The sequence below is a fragment of the Malurus melanocephalus genome, unplaced genomic scaffold (genome assembly GCF_030028575.1).
Source record: "Malurus melanocephalus ecotype Western Australia unplaced genomic scaffold, MMel_1.1 scaffold_522, whole genome shotgun sequence".
In the NCBI taxonomy this organism is placed as follows: domain Eukaryota; kingdom Metazoa; phylum Chordata; class Aves; order Passeriformes; family Maluridae; genus Malurus; species Malurus melanocephalus.
Window position 1 is genome coordinate 343,319 of NW_026623754.1, and position 13,259 is coordinate 356,577.

At 41.3% G+C, this 13,259-nt stretch overlaps 1 protein-coding gene across 3 annotated transcripts in view; it reads right to left on the reverse strand.

The window, feature by feature from the left end:
• The window catches only part of KDM3A (lysine demethylase 3A), a 29,145-nt gene extending 21,059 nt beyond the window's left edge, over positions 1-8,086 (reverse strand). Inside the window, exons 1-5 of one of the 3 annotated variants that reach the window (XM_057381693.1) lie at positions 7,846-8,086; positions 7,120-7,308; positions 4,470-4,619; positions 2,204-2,314; positions 523-625 (exon numbers count right to left, since the gene is read on the reverse strand). In XM_057381693.1, the coding sequence (XP_057237676.1) occupies positions 523-625; positions 2,204-2,314; positions 4,470-4,619; positions 7,120-7,290 (535 nt within the window). In that variant the 5' untranslated portion in view covers positions 7,291-7,308; positions 7,846-8,086. Of the gene's footprint in view, positions 1-522; positions 626-2,203; positions 2,315-4,469; positions 4,620-7,119; positions 7,309-7,509; positions 7,637-7,711; positions 7,789-7,845 lie in introns of those variants that run through there. The other 2 variants (XM_057381692.1, XM_057381694.1) reach the window with 2 other exon arrangements.
• Positions 8,087-13,259: the final 5,173 nt, after the last annotated feature.

Here is a 13,259-nt window from a genome sequence, read left to right on the forward strand (position 1 = left end):
AATGACAAYTATAAGCTGCAGAATTTACCTTTTATGAAAAGACATTCCTTGCACATGCAAACACATGACTACAAACATGCTTGTATGARCYCAGTAMTTAAGAATTTAAGGCTRGAAACAAAAATAACAATTTTAATTTGACTAGAAAGGATGCATCTATACAAAACCCTGGAAGTTTTCATAACAAGCAACAAACTAGAAAAAAATCAAGTTACTTGAAACAATAAACAACTCGAAACAGTTCCGTCGTGAAATGCTACAAGTTTGACCTATTTCACAAGTACCAGGTCATCCAACATGTGCCCAAATTACATACTTGCTCTTACAAAAGAAATACTTGACATGTGAAAATCTATATTACTTCACATTTTGCATTCACTGCTGTAAGCGCAAAATCATTATTTTTTAAAAACTTTTATTCCCTAGAACAGATTACCAATTAATTAAACCAACACTGCAAGGATTTCCCTTTGGACTTAAGAATTTATTGCCAGAGTTTTCTGCTCCACAGCATGCTTGTACCTTGGACCAAGCGTGTCTCATCAAGGTGTTTCTTAACCARAGCCTGAATTTCTTCATTTACATTTTGATCATCCTTAAGAGAAAGCCTGGAACTGTCCACATCCTATTTTGGGGGGGGCGGGGAAGGGAAAAGTTTGTGTTAAGACCAATGCTTTTAACTTACAAAATCCCTCAATATTCAAAAAAAAGATGGCAATAACACATACAAATCCAACAAGTTTCTCATTAATCTTTGTCATCAGTTCTAGGATGTTGGACTGGAGGCAGACATCAATTTCTTACCACTAATTTGCAACAAGAATCTGCAAGACAGACTGAAGTGAGCTCTCCAGGYCCACTTTAATACTGCTCTGAAAATAACCCAGCTTTCTTGAATTACATTGCTAACAAGCACTAAATTGAACCATCTATTTCCTAACTTAGGATTTTAAATTCTCAGAAGCAGCAACATATTTGTTTTGAGCAGATGCAAATACAAATGTTTTATGTTTCATTTATAATAATGTCAGGATCCAGTCCACCTCAAGACACCATTATAAAATGGTTACATGAATGAAAACAAAGTCAGCTACATCTAAATTATTCATAATTCTACAGTAATGTATATGTATCATAGTACTTCTTTTTCCTCTCAAATTTTTGAATGAGAATTGATTCTGAAATTGAAAGGTCAGATCAAGTTTCCATCCAAGGCTCAAAGATTGCTAATAAGAAAAGAATTTGGGGTTGGATTTTATCTTTTTGTCCCAGGCACTGCTCTGGTATTTATAAGAGGCAGAAGACTGAAGAACCAGAAGACAATAAACTGTTACTCAAGATGCCAGTAAAGCAATCTTCTCCACTGCAGTCTGAGATAAGGCTTCTGCATAAAGAGATCTTGACCCTGCTGTTCAGCCAACACAAGCAAGACAACCATCTGCAACTCAAATTTGGCTTTTAGTGACTCTCTTGGTAGTTTCTCTRAAAGACTTGTGTATTTGCTGACTGTTAACAAGTCAAAGTAGAATAAAAATRATGGCATTACTTGCAGTGTCAACATGGGACATCCATTAGTATTTTTATTTCAGATCGTTTACAGGTCTTAAGAATAGTTTCCCAAAAAGGCTAAATCCTTTATCTTTAGCAGATACTATTCCTCCAAACACCTGCCCATTCAGTCACACGGGACGATTGTTTCAACCCACCCTTACCTAATTCTCACTAACAAACTTTCCTCTGGTGCTCAATAAGGGGACCATTAATGTAATCCAATCATTCCATTTACATTCTCCCCAGTTCCTCATTTGTTTAGGATTAGCAGTGATATGCTTCTGKTAAACAGCAAGATTTAGACCATTCCTACAACTCCTTTCTCAGTAACAACAGTCATGCTCAAAAGAACAAAGAGAAACTATTCCAGGTTATCCACAGATCAACATGCAACTGCTGTCACCTGAGCTGACTAACTGTCCCAGCACACTCCCTAATCCGGCTCACCCGAGTAACCATGTCCCAAATCAGCTTCAGCAGGTTTTTAATCACCCACATTACATTCAGAACTGATATTTATGAGCTACAGAAATAAACACCTATACAAGTTTTTATCCATCTGAAGTTAGCATTTATATTACAATACCCTGATGCATCTTAAATATCAAGATAAAAGATTGTCTTTTATCTTTACAATGCCATTCAAGGTTACCTGGATGGGCGTCAAGAGGTCTTTAGAAAGAAAAACACATTTCTCGTCACCCAGATAGCGAACTGAAACCAGGGATCCCATTCCAGCTTTGTCCACTAAGGACTTGTAGATCTAAAAAAAAAAGTGATAAACATGATCTCAGAAAGAGAGTAAGAAGATCTCATCATTCCTCATTTCAATTAAAAAAATTATGTGAKATTTCCATCTATTTCTCTGTTAAGTTACTGCATCTACATGCAACTCTCGAAGACAAAACAAGTTTCCAATAAAAGTTCTAATACACACCTAATTAAGGAGTTACTGACTACACCTGAAATTAATTTCCTTCATCAGAATGAGTTAGAAATACAGTGCAGGTGGTTGCCATTAACAATTAATTAATCACTCATCTCAACATGAAAAATTTATTAATATAATAGTTYCAATTGTGAATATATTGCAAAAAAACCCTCCCAGCGGTGGACTAGGGGCATATCTGGTAAATCAATGAATGCCTGCAGCATGGTTTACATTAAAGTTCTCAAAACTTGTGCAACACTGATAATAYACTGAAATCTTAATTAAAGCACCTGGGATGACTCAGTTCTCAAAGTTGTTATAACACTGCAGTGCAATGATGAATTTGTGTTCAGGTATACCACAGGCTTTAAGTATGGACAAGAAACAAAAATTTCCTTTAGAAGCTTCTGAACACTTCCTATTACATGCAAAGCTAAATTTAGTTTAGTAGCAGAGCTGAGAGGATAGGCATCAGGAGCCTGGAACAACAGAAGTAACAAGAGTAACTCCTCCCGACCTAAAAGGGGATTTTGTGCCCCAATTAAGAAAAGGTATTCTGATAGGGGAAGAACGTCTTTCTTTGACCAGTTCTTCAAAAACCCAACAGATACTCTCTTGGCTTCACCTTGGTTAGGACAGCACTGGCAGAAGGGCAGGATCACCACAGGAGGGACAAGAGTCTCCCCAGGAGTAACTGAGCTTTACAAYGTTTTTACAAAGCTACTCCATTTGTAAGAAACACTTTCCCATATACTTGGAATCACCAAGTTGTGATCAAGTTTCAAACAAATTARTCCACACACCTCTTTTGTGACCTCTGCTTTCCTACCCTGTGTGACAGTAAAGGAAGAAAGCATTTTTTTTGCCAAGGCAAGCTCCAGCATTGGCCTACACTTGATCCTACATATTCCTCTGCTAAATGAGCTTTGGAACATGTACCCTGCATGAAGTGACAAGTCAAACACATCGGGGCAAAACCTTATGCCAGAACTGAAGGGACGTATCCAGTAAGAACTATTCAGATACTTGGAAATGGACAACAGCTAAGGGGAAATGAGAAAGTTATCAGCAAAATCTACCAGTGGAAGTGCTGCTATTAATGTACAGCTCAGGAAATAAAATTTAGGATTTATATTTCTGCTTCCTCTCCCATTCTGTTGGGCCTTATTTCCAATAAATATCTGCTTAAAGTGACTTTGCCTAAGAAAGATCAGCTAAAATGTAGCAATATGAATTACAATGTACACTTTATACCTAGCAAAGTCAGGAGTATTGAAAAACATACTATAACTTCAGCATAATTCATGCTCAGCAAGTTTACGCCTTCATTTATCTCACAACTACTTTCTTGAGTAGCAATATCCAAAGAAGTCAAGTACWGCTGAACTGGCTGAATACATTAAGAAATATTCCTGTTCACCTTCCCTGGCTAATTTGCCTATTCAGCCATGCATAGCAGGTACAGAAAGCTCAGCTCTCTCCATTGTACAGTGTCGCTCAGGTTTTTATATACAGAAAATATAAATCTCACAAATCATTTGTGCCAGGCAGAGTCATTTGAAAAATTTTTGTCTCAGGATCAAGAACCACTYTAGTGTTAACAGCACTTGAGGCAGAATTCAAAGAATTTAAAATAAAAATACAGATTATCCTTAGAAAGTGATCACTTACACTTTTTCTATCTATTCTGAACTGCAATTTTGTGTAAAAGGAAACAAAACACCTCACTAGAGAGAGAAGGAATTAACATTGCACAGAACAGTGGTTTGAGAGAGAAAGTCATAAAAATACATTCTTATGTCCATAAGCACAACAAACCAACTTCAAATGCTGATGAGCTCTGTCAGCCYGAGCTGCACAATGAGATTTTCTCCCTTCACAAGATATTCAAGAGTGAGCCTGCACTTGAGAAATTTACACTGGTGACAACTGTCCCCAGAAAGTAGAACTGCAGAACCCAAGTGAGTCAGGCCAAGTGTATACTTGCCATTGCAGGCCACTGGACAGGAGGCATGCATTGGGTTTTTCTTTCAGCCAACACCAGCTTTTGCTCCACCAGGAATGCTATCATCATACGGCTGTAGACTTCTATCCATCTTCGCTTTTCCCATGATTCATCATCAAATTCTACACAAATCTACAGAAAGGAAGGAAAGTGAATGAGTGACTACCCATAAAATTCAGACACATTCAACATGGAAAAGAAAAAACYATCAGTTTACTCAAAAATTAAAAAAGAATCATTAAAAGTACTTAYAATACAGCATAATTATTGCCTGTCACATAATCAAGAAATTACTGAAGCATCCCAGGTTGACCCAGTATTTTATAATAGTCAATGTTAACTGTGTTATCATCATTACTGTCCCATAAAATATTAATATTCCCATTTAATTTTACAACTTSCCATCTCAGAAAGTTCTGTGCTGCTCTMGGACAGTTAAATGTGTTAACACTGTCACTGGTGTTTACAACCAGGGAAAAGTACACAYACCCCTAAGTCCACCAAAACTAAAGGACTGCCTACAGCAGTGGCACATGGCTTTTCCACAGACTCTAGAGCACTGGAAAAACAAATTTGTTTTTCCCAGAAATATTTTAATAATCATAACCCCAAAGAATAACTTCAGCTAATCTATTGAAAGCACATATGACAGTAGGATAGTAAAGGTGATCAAATTAAGTCATGTAAAGGTCACTTCCTGTCTGCTTTTAACTGCTATTTGTCCTTACAAATTTCAGAAACAACTATGCAAATTTTTTCAACAGGAGAAAAATTTCATGATAAAAAAATGACGGCTTGATCATTGTCTTTGGGATAGGATTACGCTAATTCCACAAGCAATGTGGGAGATGAGCAAACGATTGTGAAAAACCACAAATCCAACTTGGCCTGAATACAAGAACTGGAACATCTTGAYAGAGGACTCTCTACTCTTGGAAAAAACACGCCCTCTTTCCAAAGAATACAGCGACACGGCTTAAATACACTTAACAAACAGCCCAGAAATCTCAGTTCAGTAAATCTTAGAAACATTTCCTGGTGTTCTATTGTCCCTGTCAGGGGAAAGGCAAGTGAAAACATGCACACAAACAGCATTACCACAGACAGGAGTCAYAGAACTAATGGGTGCAGAAATGAACTTAGTAATTTTGAGGTGCACAGAAACAATGAAAGAGATAAGCAAATAACTACCAGAACCAGAATGGCTTGTTTTGTCTACGGCATCAACAGTGCACACACAGGAAAATAAAGTCAAGAAAACAATTTCAACAGCAGTTGACAGTCCTTCAATACAAAACAAACACTAAAAGAAATATTTCTACTTTTTTACAGTAGAAATACTTACTCCCCACTCTCATTACTGTTTGGGGTCTATCACACTTCCAAAGAGCTTTGAGAGGAAAGGAGATTGGATTTGTTTTGGTATAAAGCTCTCCACAMCTCCATTGTCCACTCCACAACTTCTTTAACCCTTCAACTGGAGAACACATCAAGTCGATCGCTTCTGACAGAACCGTAACCAATTTCAAAACTCACAACAGAGTCCCCATCAGCACCTGCTTCTCCTTTTCGAAGAGAAAGTCCTTAAGAGCTTTCTGCACCAAGAACCTCCTTCTCCTCACAACAAGCACGGCACAAGGCACAGCCCCGCACCCAAAGATGGACAAAGCTCCACCCCTGCCGCAGATCCACAACAAGAAGTTGGTAACAAAGTTTACGCTTTCAAAAAAGTTACAAATACCCACAGTTTCTTTTTGTTCAACACGGAAAGGAACGGTTCTTCGGTTAATCAGAGGTCAGCAAGTTTTTCCCATTAAAAAAAGAGCAAAGAGCTGTTAATGGAAAGATGGTGCTGTTCTTGYTATCACAGTACAGCTAACGAAGTCCTCTGCAGAAACAAGGACAAGATGCCGCTGCTACAATGGAGTTTTGTCCTTGGGGAGTAAGTACTCAGCCTATTTGCTAGGCAGTGCCCAGATATAGTTGAATACTTTTATGATTACAGTTGCCAAATAAAGCCCCTTAACAACTTCACAGTCAAACTGCAAACACCGCTTGACTTCCACACAAAATACACAGCTAGCAAATTACACCACGCTTGCAATAACCCATTACTTGTTCAAAACCCCCCTTGGTAATCATTAATAAGAAGAGGCCACCATGCAAGAAGAGTCCGAGAGACCTCCAGCACCAGGCATGAATTTGGTATTTCTTTCAAACCTAAGTTCTTGTTCATGATCAGCTACTCCAAAGWGCAGGAAAGAGAAGTCACCAGTCCCAACAACACTGGAGGGTTCCAGTTTCAACTTTCGGGGCAAAAACCTGTTCCCAACTGGTAAGACCTTAAACTACCTTTAGGAAATAACCCGTAAGCACAGCGGGTGCGCTAAAAACCTGTTTTTTTTCAAAATGCTGGTGGAAGAAAACAGATTTATAATTAGTTTGAGGCATTTTCCAACATTAGTACAAGCACACTGGGGACTTGGGCAGGGGTGCACGCTTCCAAGCGCTTCGGCCAAGACGCCCTCTCCCCCCCGAGAGCAGCATGTGCACACACGTGTACACACACCCACACCAACTTCCCCAGGCACACTCTCGATTTAGCAGGTCTCTCTGAAAAGTTCCCGGTTACCTTCAGGTCTGGTTTGGATATGTCCGTGTGTGACACAGCCCGGATCTTGCCCGACTTCCAGGGCCATTCCGAGATGAGGCTGGCGTCCCACGTCCTGTCCTCCTCCTCCGACAGGCAGAGGAACCTCTTCCCTACGAGCAGCGACCAGCTCCCCTCGAGCCTCAGCACCATTTTAACTCATCGGGAGGCCTTCAGCGGGGAAAGCGACGGAAGGAGGAGAGAAACACACAGGGCAGGGCGGTGAGCGCTTCCTCCTTCCTCTCCCGGCCCCCCCACGCCCGCTTTTCCCAGCCGGACCCCCGGACACCCACAGGTCGCCCGCCGCCCCCCTTCCCCGCCGCCCACGGTCCTGKTAATCACTGCACGGCGGGGGTGGGTGGAAGGACACACCAGAAGGTATTTCCAGAATRGCTGCAGCGCAGCTGCCGGCCATTCCGACCCCCGCCGCCTCTTTGTTCCCTCCTCCAAGCAGTCGGGGCGCCGGTCGGCAGCTGAAGGGAGGGAGGCAGGCGACCGGGCCAAGCTCCTTCCGCCTCACTAACACCCCGGCCTGCCCACCCGGGCAGCCCTCCAGCCCTGCCCCTGCCCTCACCTGCTCCCCCCCGGCCCCGCTGCCGGCACACCCCGCAGTCACACCGGGCACGGGTCCCGCTCCCCTCCGCCCCCCCCGCCCCGACCGCGGCCAAGCGACACTGTCAGCGCCGCGCCGCGCACACGCCCCCTCACCCGTGCGCGCGCCCCCGTCCCGCGCCTCTATTGGCTGCGCCGCGCTAGCGGGGCGGGGCCCGCGGAGGATCTCCCGCCGCGATTGGCCCGGAGAGGCGGGGCCCGCGCGCCCAGCCACGCCCCCGAAACCGTTGCTCAGCAGATGGCGGATGAAAAAAAATAAAAATGAAGTATCCTTCCGCTTGAGGTTCGAGAGAAAGAGTCCCTCGGGGGCCGGCCCGCGGGGCGCCTGAAGCGGAGCCCCAAGGGAGGCACAAACGCGCTTTAGGCCCCGCTGCCTCTCCAGCTCCGCATTCCCGCCCCGGGAGCGCCGAGCMTYCAGCTACAGGARCCGCCTCTGGAGGCWGCGGAGGGATTCGAAGCGAGGCCASAGGGCGTGAGGCGGTCCCTTATACGTGCGGCTCGCGGCGTACTCAGAYACAGCACAGGGGGCGGTGGCGCCGGCGGGGCCTCTCCGCGCGTGCGCGGGGGGGCGGGGCCAGCACCTGAGGGAGCCCCACGGGCCGCCATCTTGTCATGCTGAGGGGAGTTGGGACAGGCGGGCCCTGAGGGGCGGTGGGCAGAGCACAGGGCGAAATACGACAAAATAACAATGTGTCCGAAGTTACTGGGGAGGATGGCAGCCTGTGGAGGCGCTCCAGTTGTGGTTATTGTAGCTTGGGTGGTTACATCTACAAGAAAATGGCTTCCACTAGCTCACGCCTTTAACATACGACCTGTGTGTTCTTAAAAATAACAAGCCGAGATCACAGAATCATAACTGGTTTGGGTTGGAAGGGATCTAGTGCYTCACTGCCCTMACGGGGAAGAATTTCTTCCTTATATCTAATCTAAGTTKCAGTTTAAAGCCATTTCCMCAATCCTARGAGAACCAAGGAGTTAAACAGAATATGAGAGTGATCTGGGTGATGGTGTTCAGCAGTGACCCAAAAAGACACACGTACTCTTCTACCAATAAGACTTTCCCACCAGAGCATGTGGGAGGAARAAGACCAAAAGTGCAGAAAATACCCAAGGCAAAGAATCTGTTGACTCATCCACTTCACTAAAAACTCACRGTGCTCTGGGGTTCCTTCCATCTCCAGAGATGTCTGAGCTTCAAAAACCCCCACCAGAGAGAAGCGGAATATTCCTGTCATGTTCTGGTTTCATCCTTCATTTTCTCCAAGAATCCATTTCCACACTTCAGTTAAATGCATTTTTAAAGCCTTTCCCACCAATCTGCTTCCACTTATTACTTGCTTACGGTATTAAAACAAACACATTAGTGTATGAAATCAAAAGGCACAAAAAATTCCTCACGTGCCGTGATGAGGAAATTGCTGTCCTTCACACCATGGAAATCAGAACAGTCCAATTTCCTTGATGACTGTAGGAAATAGTCAATAATTTTTATCAACAAGATTAARCTAGTAATCTGTATAATTTTCAGCAGGGAGAAATAAAGAAATACGTTGAATAATAGAAAATTGATAGATCAGCACCCGTAATCTGAAGAACCACTCATTAGCTGGCACTGAAAGAAAAAACAGGTATGYTTGCTTCTCAGATTTAAATATTTAYTATATAGACCAGACTTGCAAAGTTGAATTTGTGGTATCATATAAAGCAAGCTAGATGTGAAACTACCAAATTACTTGTTTCATTGTAGGCTTTAGGCTGGTGTAGCAGCAACTTTACAATTGATACATCACACCATGTAGGTGTTGCATAACCTCYTTATTTAAAGCTTTTATTTTTTCTGCATAGAGAACACTGCCTCAAAGAGAAGATGATTAATAGATGCAAGGAAGAGAGATGTCAGCCTATAATGAAATTATATTAGTCAAGGCAATAGATCAAGCTGTTGGTAGCACTCCAGTTGCCTAATAGTAATTTTTTTTCCCATTAGCATCAGAATAAAGGAAGGCTTTAAGAAGAGATTTCAACGRCAACATCATGAGTTTTGTGAATGAGCAGCTCTAACATGCAAAGAGTGGCATGGAGGTTGGTCAAATGTGTGTCAAAATTTTACTTTTTGGGTAGATCCTGGCCTAGAAGGATGACAGTGCAGGGTGACATAGTCCATGAATGCCCTTGAAAATGAACTTACATAGGAAATGGTGCTGAAAGATCATCTGATCAAAATGCAACGTTCTGATTGTATATAAAATAAAATTAATTAGCAGGGACCAGAAGAGAAGATGGAGAAGCAGACATGGCACAAGTCGACAGAAGTCCAGACAAAACTCCAGGTACAAAAACAGGATACAAACAAGCTTTCAAAGTCGTGAAAGAGTAGATGTATTCAAAACTCAGGGGCTGGGTAGAAGCCTCATGACTGAAGTTTTTTTTTTTTTCTTTTGAAACAGAGAACATCATCAACTACTTTCTTTGCTACCCTAGGATTCTTCATTCCTTGAAGTTAAATCTCGACCTTAAATTGTCTATCTTCTTTAAAAGTTATAAATTAAAGGTAATCAGTAAAATCCTGGGTCAAGAAAGCAAAATACATAAAATACAAAAAATACATAAAAATAAAATTATTGCTCTAAATATCACTGAATTTGCTGCATAGTTTATGAACATGTTTCCCAGTATTATAACCATACAATACAGGAAAAATGTACTGTTGTTTTTCTTAACTGGTTATTTTATCACCACTCACAGTGGTTTCCACAAAAACGAATGTCTATTAAAAATACCTTGTGTATTTGTGTACCTTCAGTGTGTCAGGAGAAACATCAAAATATTCATAAATAAGTTTCAGACTATATGGTAATGGCACAGGGGCAAATGTCTCACTCTGCAGTATTTACCTCTGGAAAACACAATRTSTGTTGAAGTACCTGCAAAACACAGCAGTGCAATAAATAAGCAGAACTGATTAACCTTCAAAACAGCACGTTTCAACCTGTTCTTCTGCCTCCAAGATGTCTTGAGCATGATATTTTCCAGCTGGCCCTCCCTACAGGGTTAAACTGGTAATAGGTAAGCCTTTAGCTCCTACATGAGAAAGGAGTAATCTCTGCAAACAGGGGCTCTTTAAACAATAACTTCAGAGCACACTTGAATAAATTCTTCTTTTCAACCACCATTAAGTAACAGAAAATTTCTCTTATGGGGGGTATCTCTAGGAAAAAAAAAGCAGAAGAGGCTGTGAGGTTTAAATTTAATTATTTGAATTTAATAGTTCAGTTTAAATTGGAGTTTAGCACTAAAACTCAACAGCCAATTTTATGCCTAAACAATTGCACATTCAGGCATTTACGCCTACTTCTCTGCATATAAAATCTGGATGTGCTATTCAAATATTTGTGCTTGAAAATTGGCCTCCCACTCTCTAAAAGTGTTTGATGTCACAGACACTTTGCAAGACARGGACATTTCAGTCAGAGAAGGGGCCATAGGTAACATTAACTGTCATGGCACTGTGTTCTCCAAAGATGTTTTCCATACCAGGGAGCAGATTGTTTTTCAGGGCTCTCCTGCATTTCCAGGATAAACCAACAAGTGCWTGTGCAGCTACAACAAGYARTGATCAGTGCAAGACRTTATGGACACTGGTTTTAAAAATCTCTACTGTAGCAATATTTAAAAGTTTCTATTCTCAGTCAAAGGCCCTCTGAATAGGAGGGGCTGTGCAAGCAGAGAAGAGGAATAAGTAGTCATTTATATTCTAGTGATTAGTGATAGAGGTGTAAGGACATGTAATTGAAGTTGTAAGTGTTTGTGGTCAGGCTATGAAACCATCAGCTATGCTGACTGCATGGTGCCAATAGCACCAAGGTTGTGGGTTCAAACCCTGTCCTGGACATTCACTTAAGAACTGCACTTGGTCATSCTTGTGGGTCTCTTCCAACCCAGAATACTCTGTGAACTAGAAACAAGGCTTTGGAAGATACCCAAAWGTTCATTTCCCCAGCATGTCTTGAGCTGTGGTGCTAAAGAATGAGTGAAAACAGACTACCAGAAACTTTCTAAATTACTAGCACCAAGCTGATGTAGTTAAATTACTCCTTAAGTAGCTAATGTAGATCAGTTATTACTCACATCCAACCTAGCTCTAGTTATAGTGTGAAAAGATAAAAGCCTGCATGAGCTCTTTGCTCAGGTACAGCCATGTTACCTCAGCACACCTCACCTGGATCAGCTTTGCAAGAGTGGCGGGACTGGTTCCAGGTCTTTATTTCCATGATAAAATAAAATAATTTGTGTCTTACATTAGTTAGCATTGATTCGCTATCTGATACTGAAGAAATTGCATATTTTGACACAAAGTATATTTTAWTTTTTTGCAGTTAAGTTTACTTGCTGAAGGACAAACTATCAGAAATGCTGACCTACTCTTTTCCACGCCCGTTCCACAGTGGGGACTCTTTTGCTAGCAATAAGTTAGTAGGATTTTGATTTGTGATCCCCACTGTAGAAAGAGGAAATCATGGGAGGACTCTTAGGATGATAAATCAGGAACAATTATTAAATTTTAATTGACTAGTATTTTAACACTTAATTATTTAATTATGTGTTTAGTATTGTCTGGGGATTGGAATTAGATATTAAATTTTGCAGGTTAATTCTAAATTTATATATGTATTTATAGATAGAATGATGCAATAACCTTTACAGAATAACCATGAACAAACATTAGACATAAAGTGTGGTGAGTAATTCCATACTGGTTTTGTTTTTCCTTGGCTGCTCCAGAGGAAGAAGCCCTGTTGTGAAAGAAGAAAGCCCTTTCCCTTCAGGTATTAATATATTATCAGTTAATAAATCAAAGGGTTTGGGGTATCACTCTTTAATAAAAGAATGTCAATCAATGTTATCATGACCAATATWGTTGAATCAAGTCTTAGAAACCACCATCACTACAGCAGGAATGTCTTGGTGATGTGCAAAAGGAAACACTGAAAGATAGGTAGAGATGCAGTGAACTTTAAGCAATATTGTTTAATGACCTTGGAAAATTCTTCTTTGCTAACTAAGCTTTTCATCCAAAAGCCTCACCAAAACTGAAAAATTTTTTACTTACTGATGTCCAGCCTCTTTCATCATTGAAATTACCATAACCTGACTTTGGCAAAGTTAAGACTTCACACTATTCCCTGCCAGTGCCAGAGAGGATCTTATAGYTTATTTCAAGTGCCTCTTGCTCTTYCTTTTAAACAGATCCCTTGGAAGAAAACTTACACCCTTCTCTTGTGGATCTGGCAAGATATTTCAGCAGCTGGGGCTGCTGGGCATTGATAGATGTCAGGTCAGTGAGTCCTGGACTCATAGAAATGGTTCTCATGTTGAACTGCCCCGCTATGAACTTTACTAAGATCGTTTGGACTAAATTCACAGTGCTGCTTTTGATTATTCCAAAYCATGTTTTCTCTTGAAAGYTCTYTTTCAGCCTCTCTAATTTAATGTCRTTTTTGACAAAATAG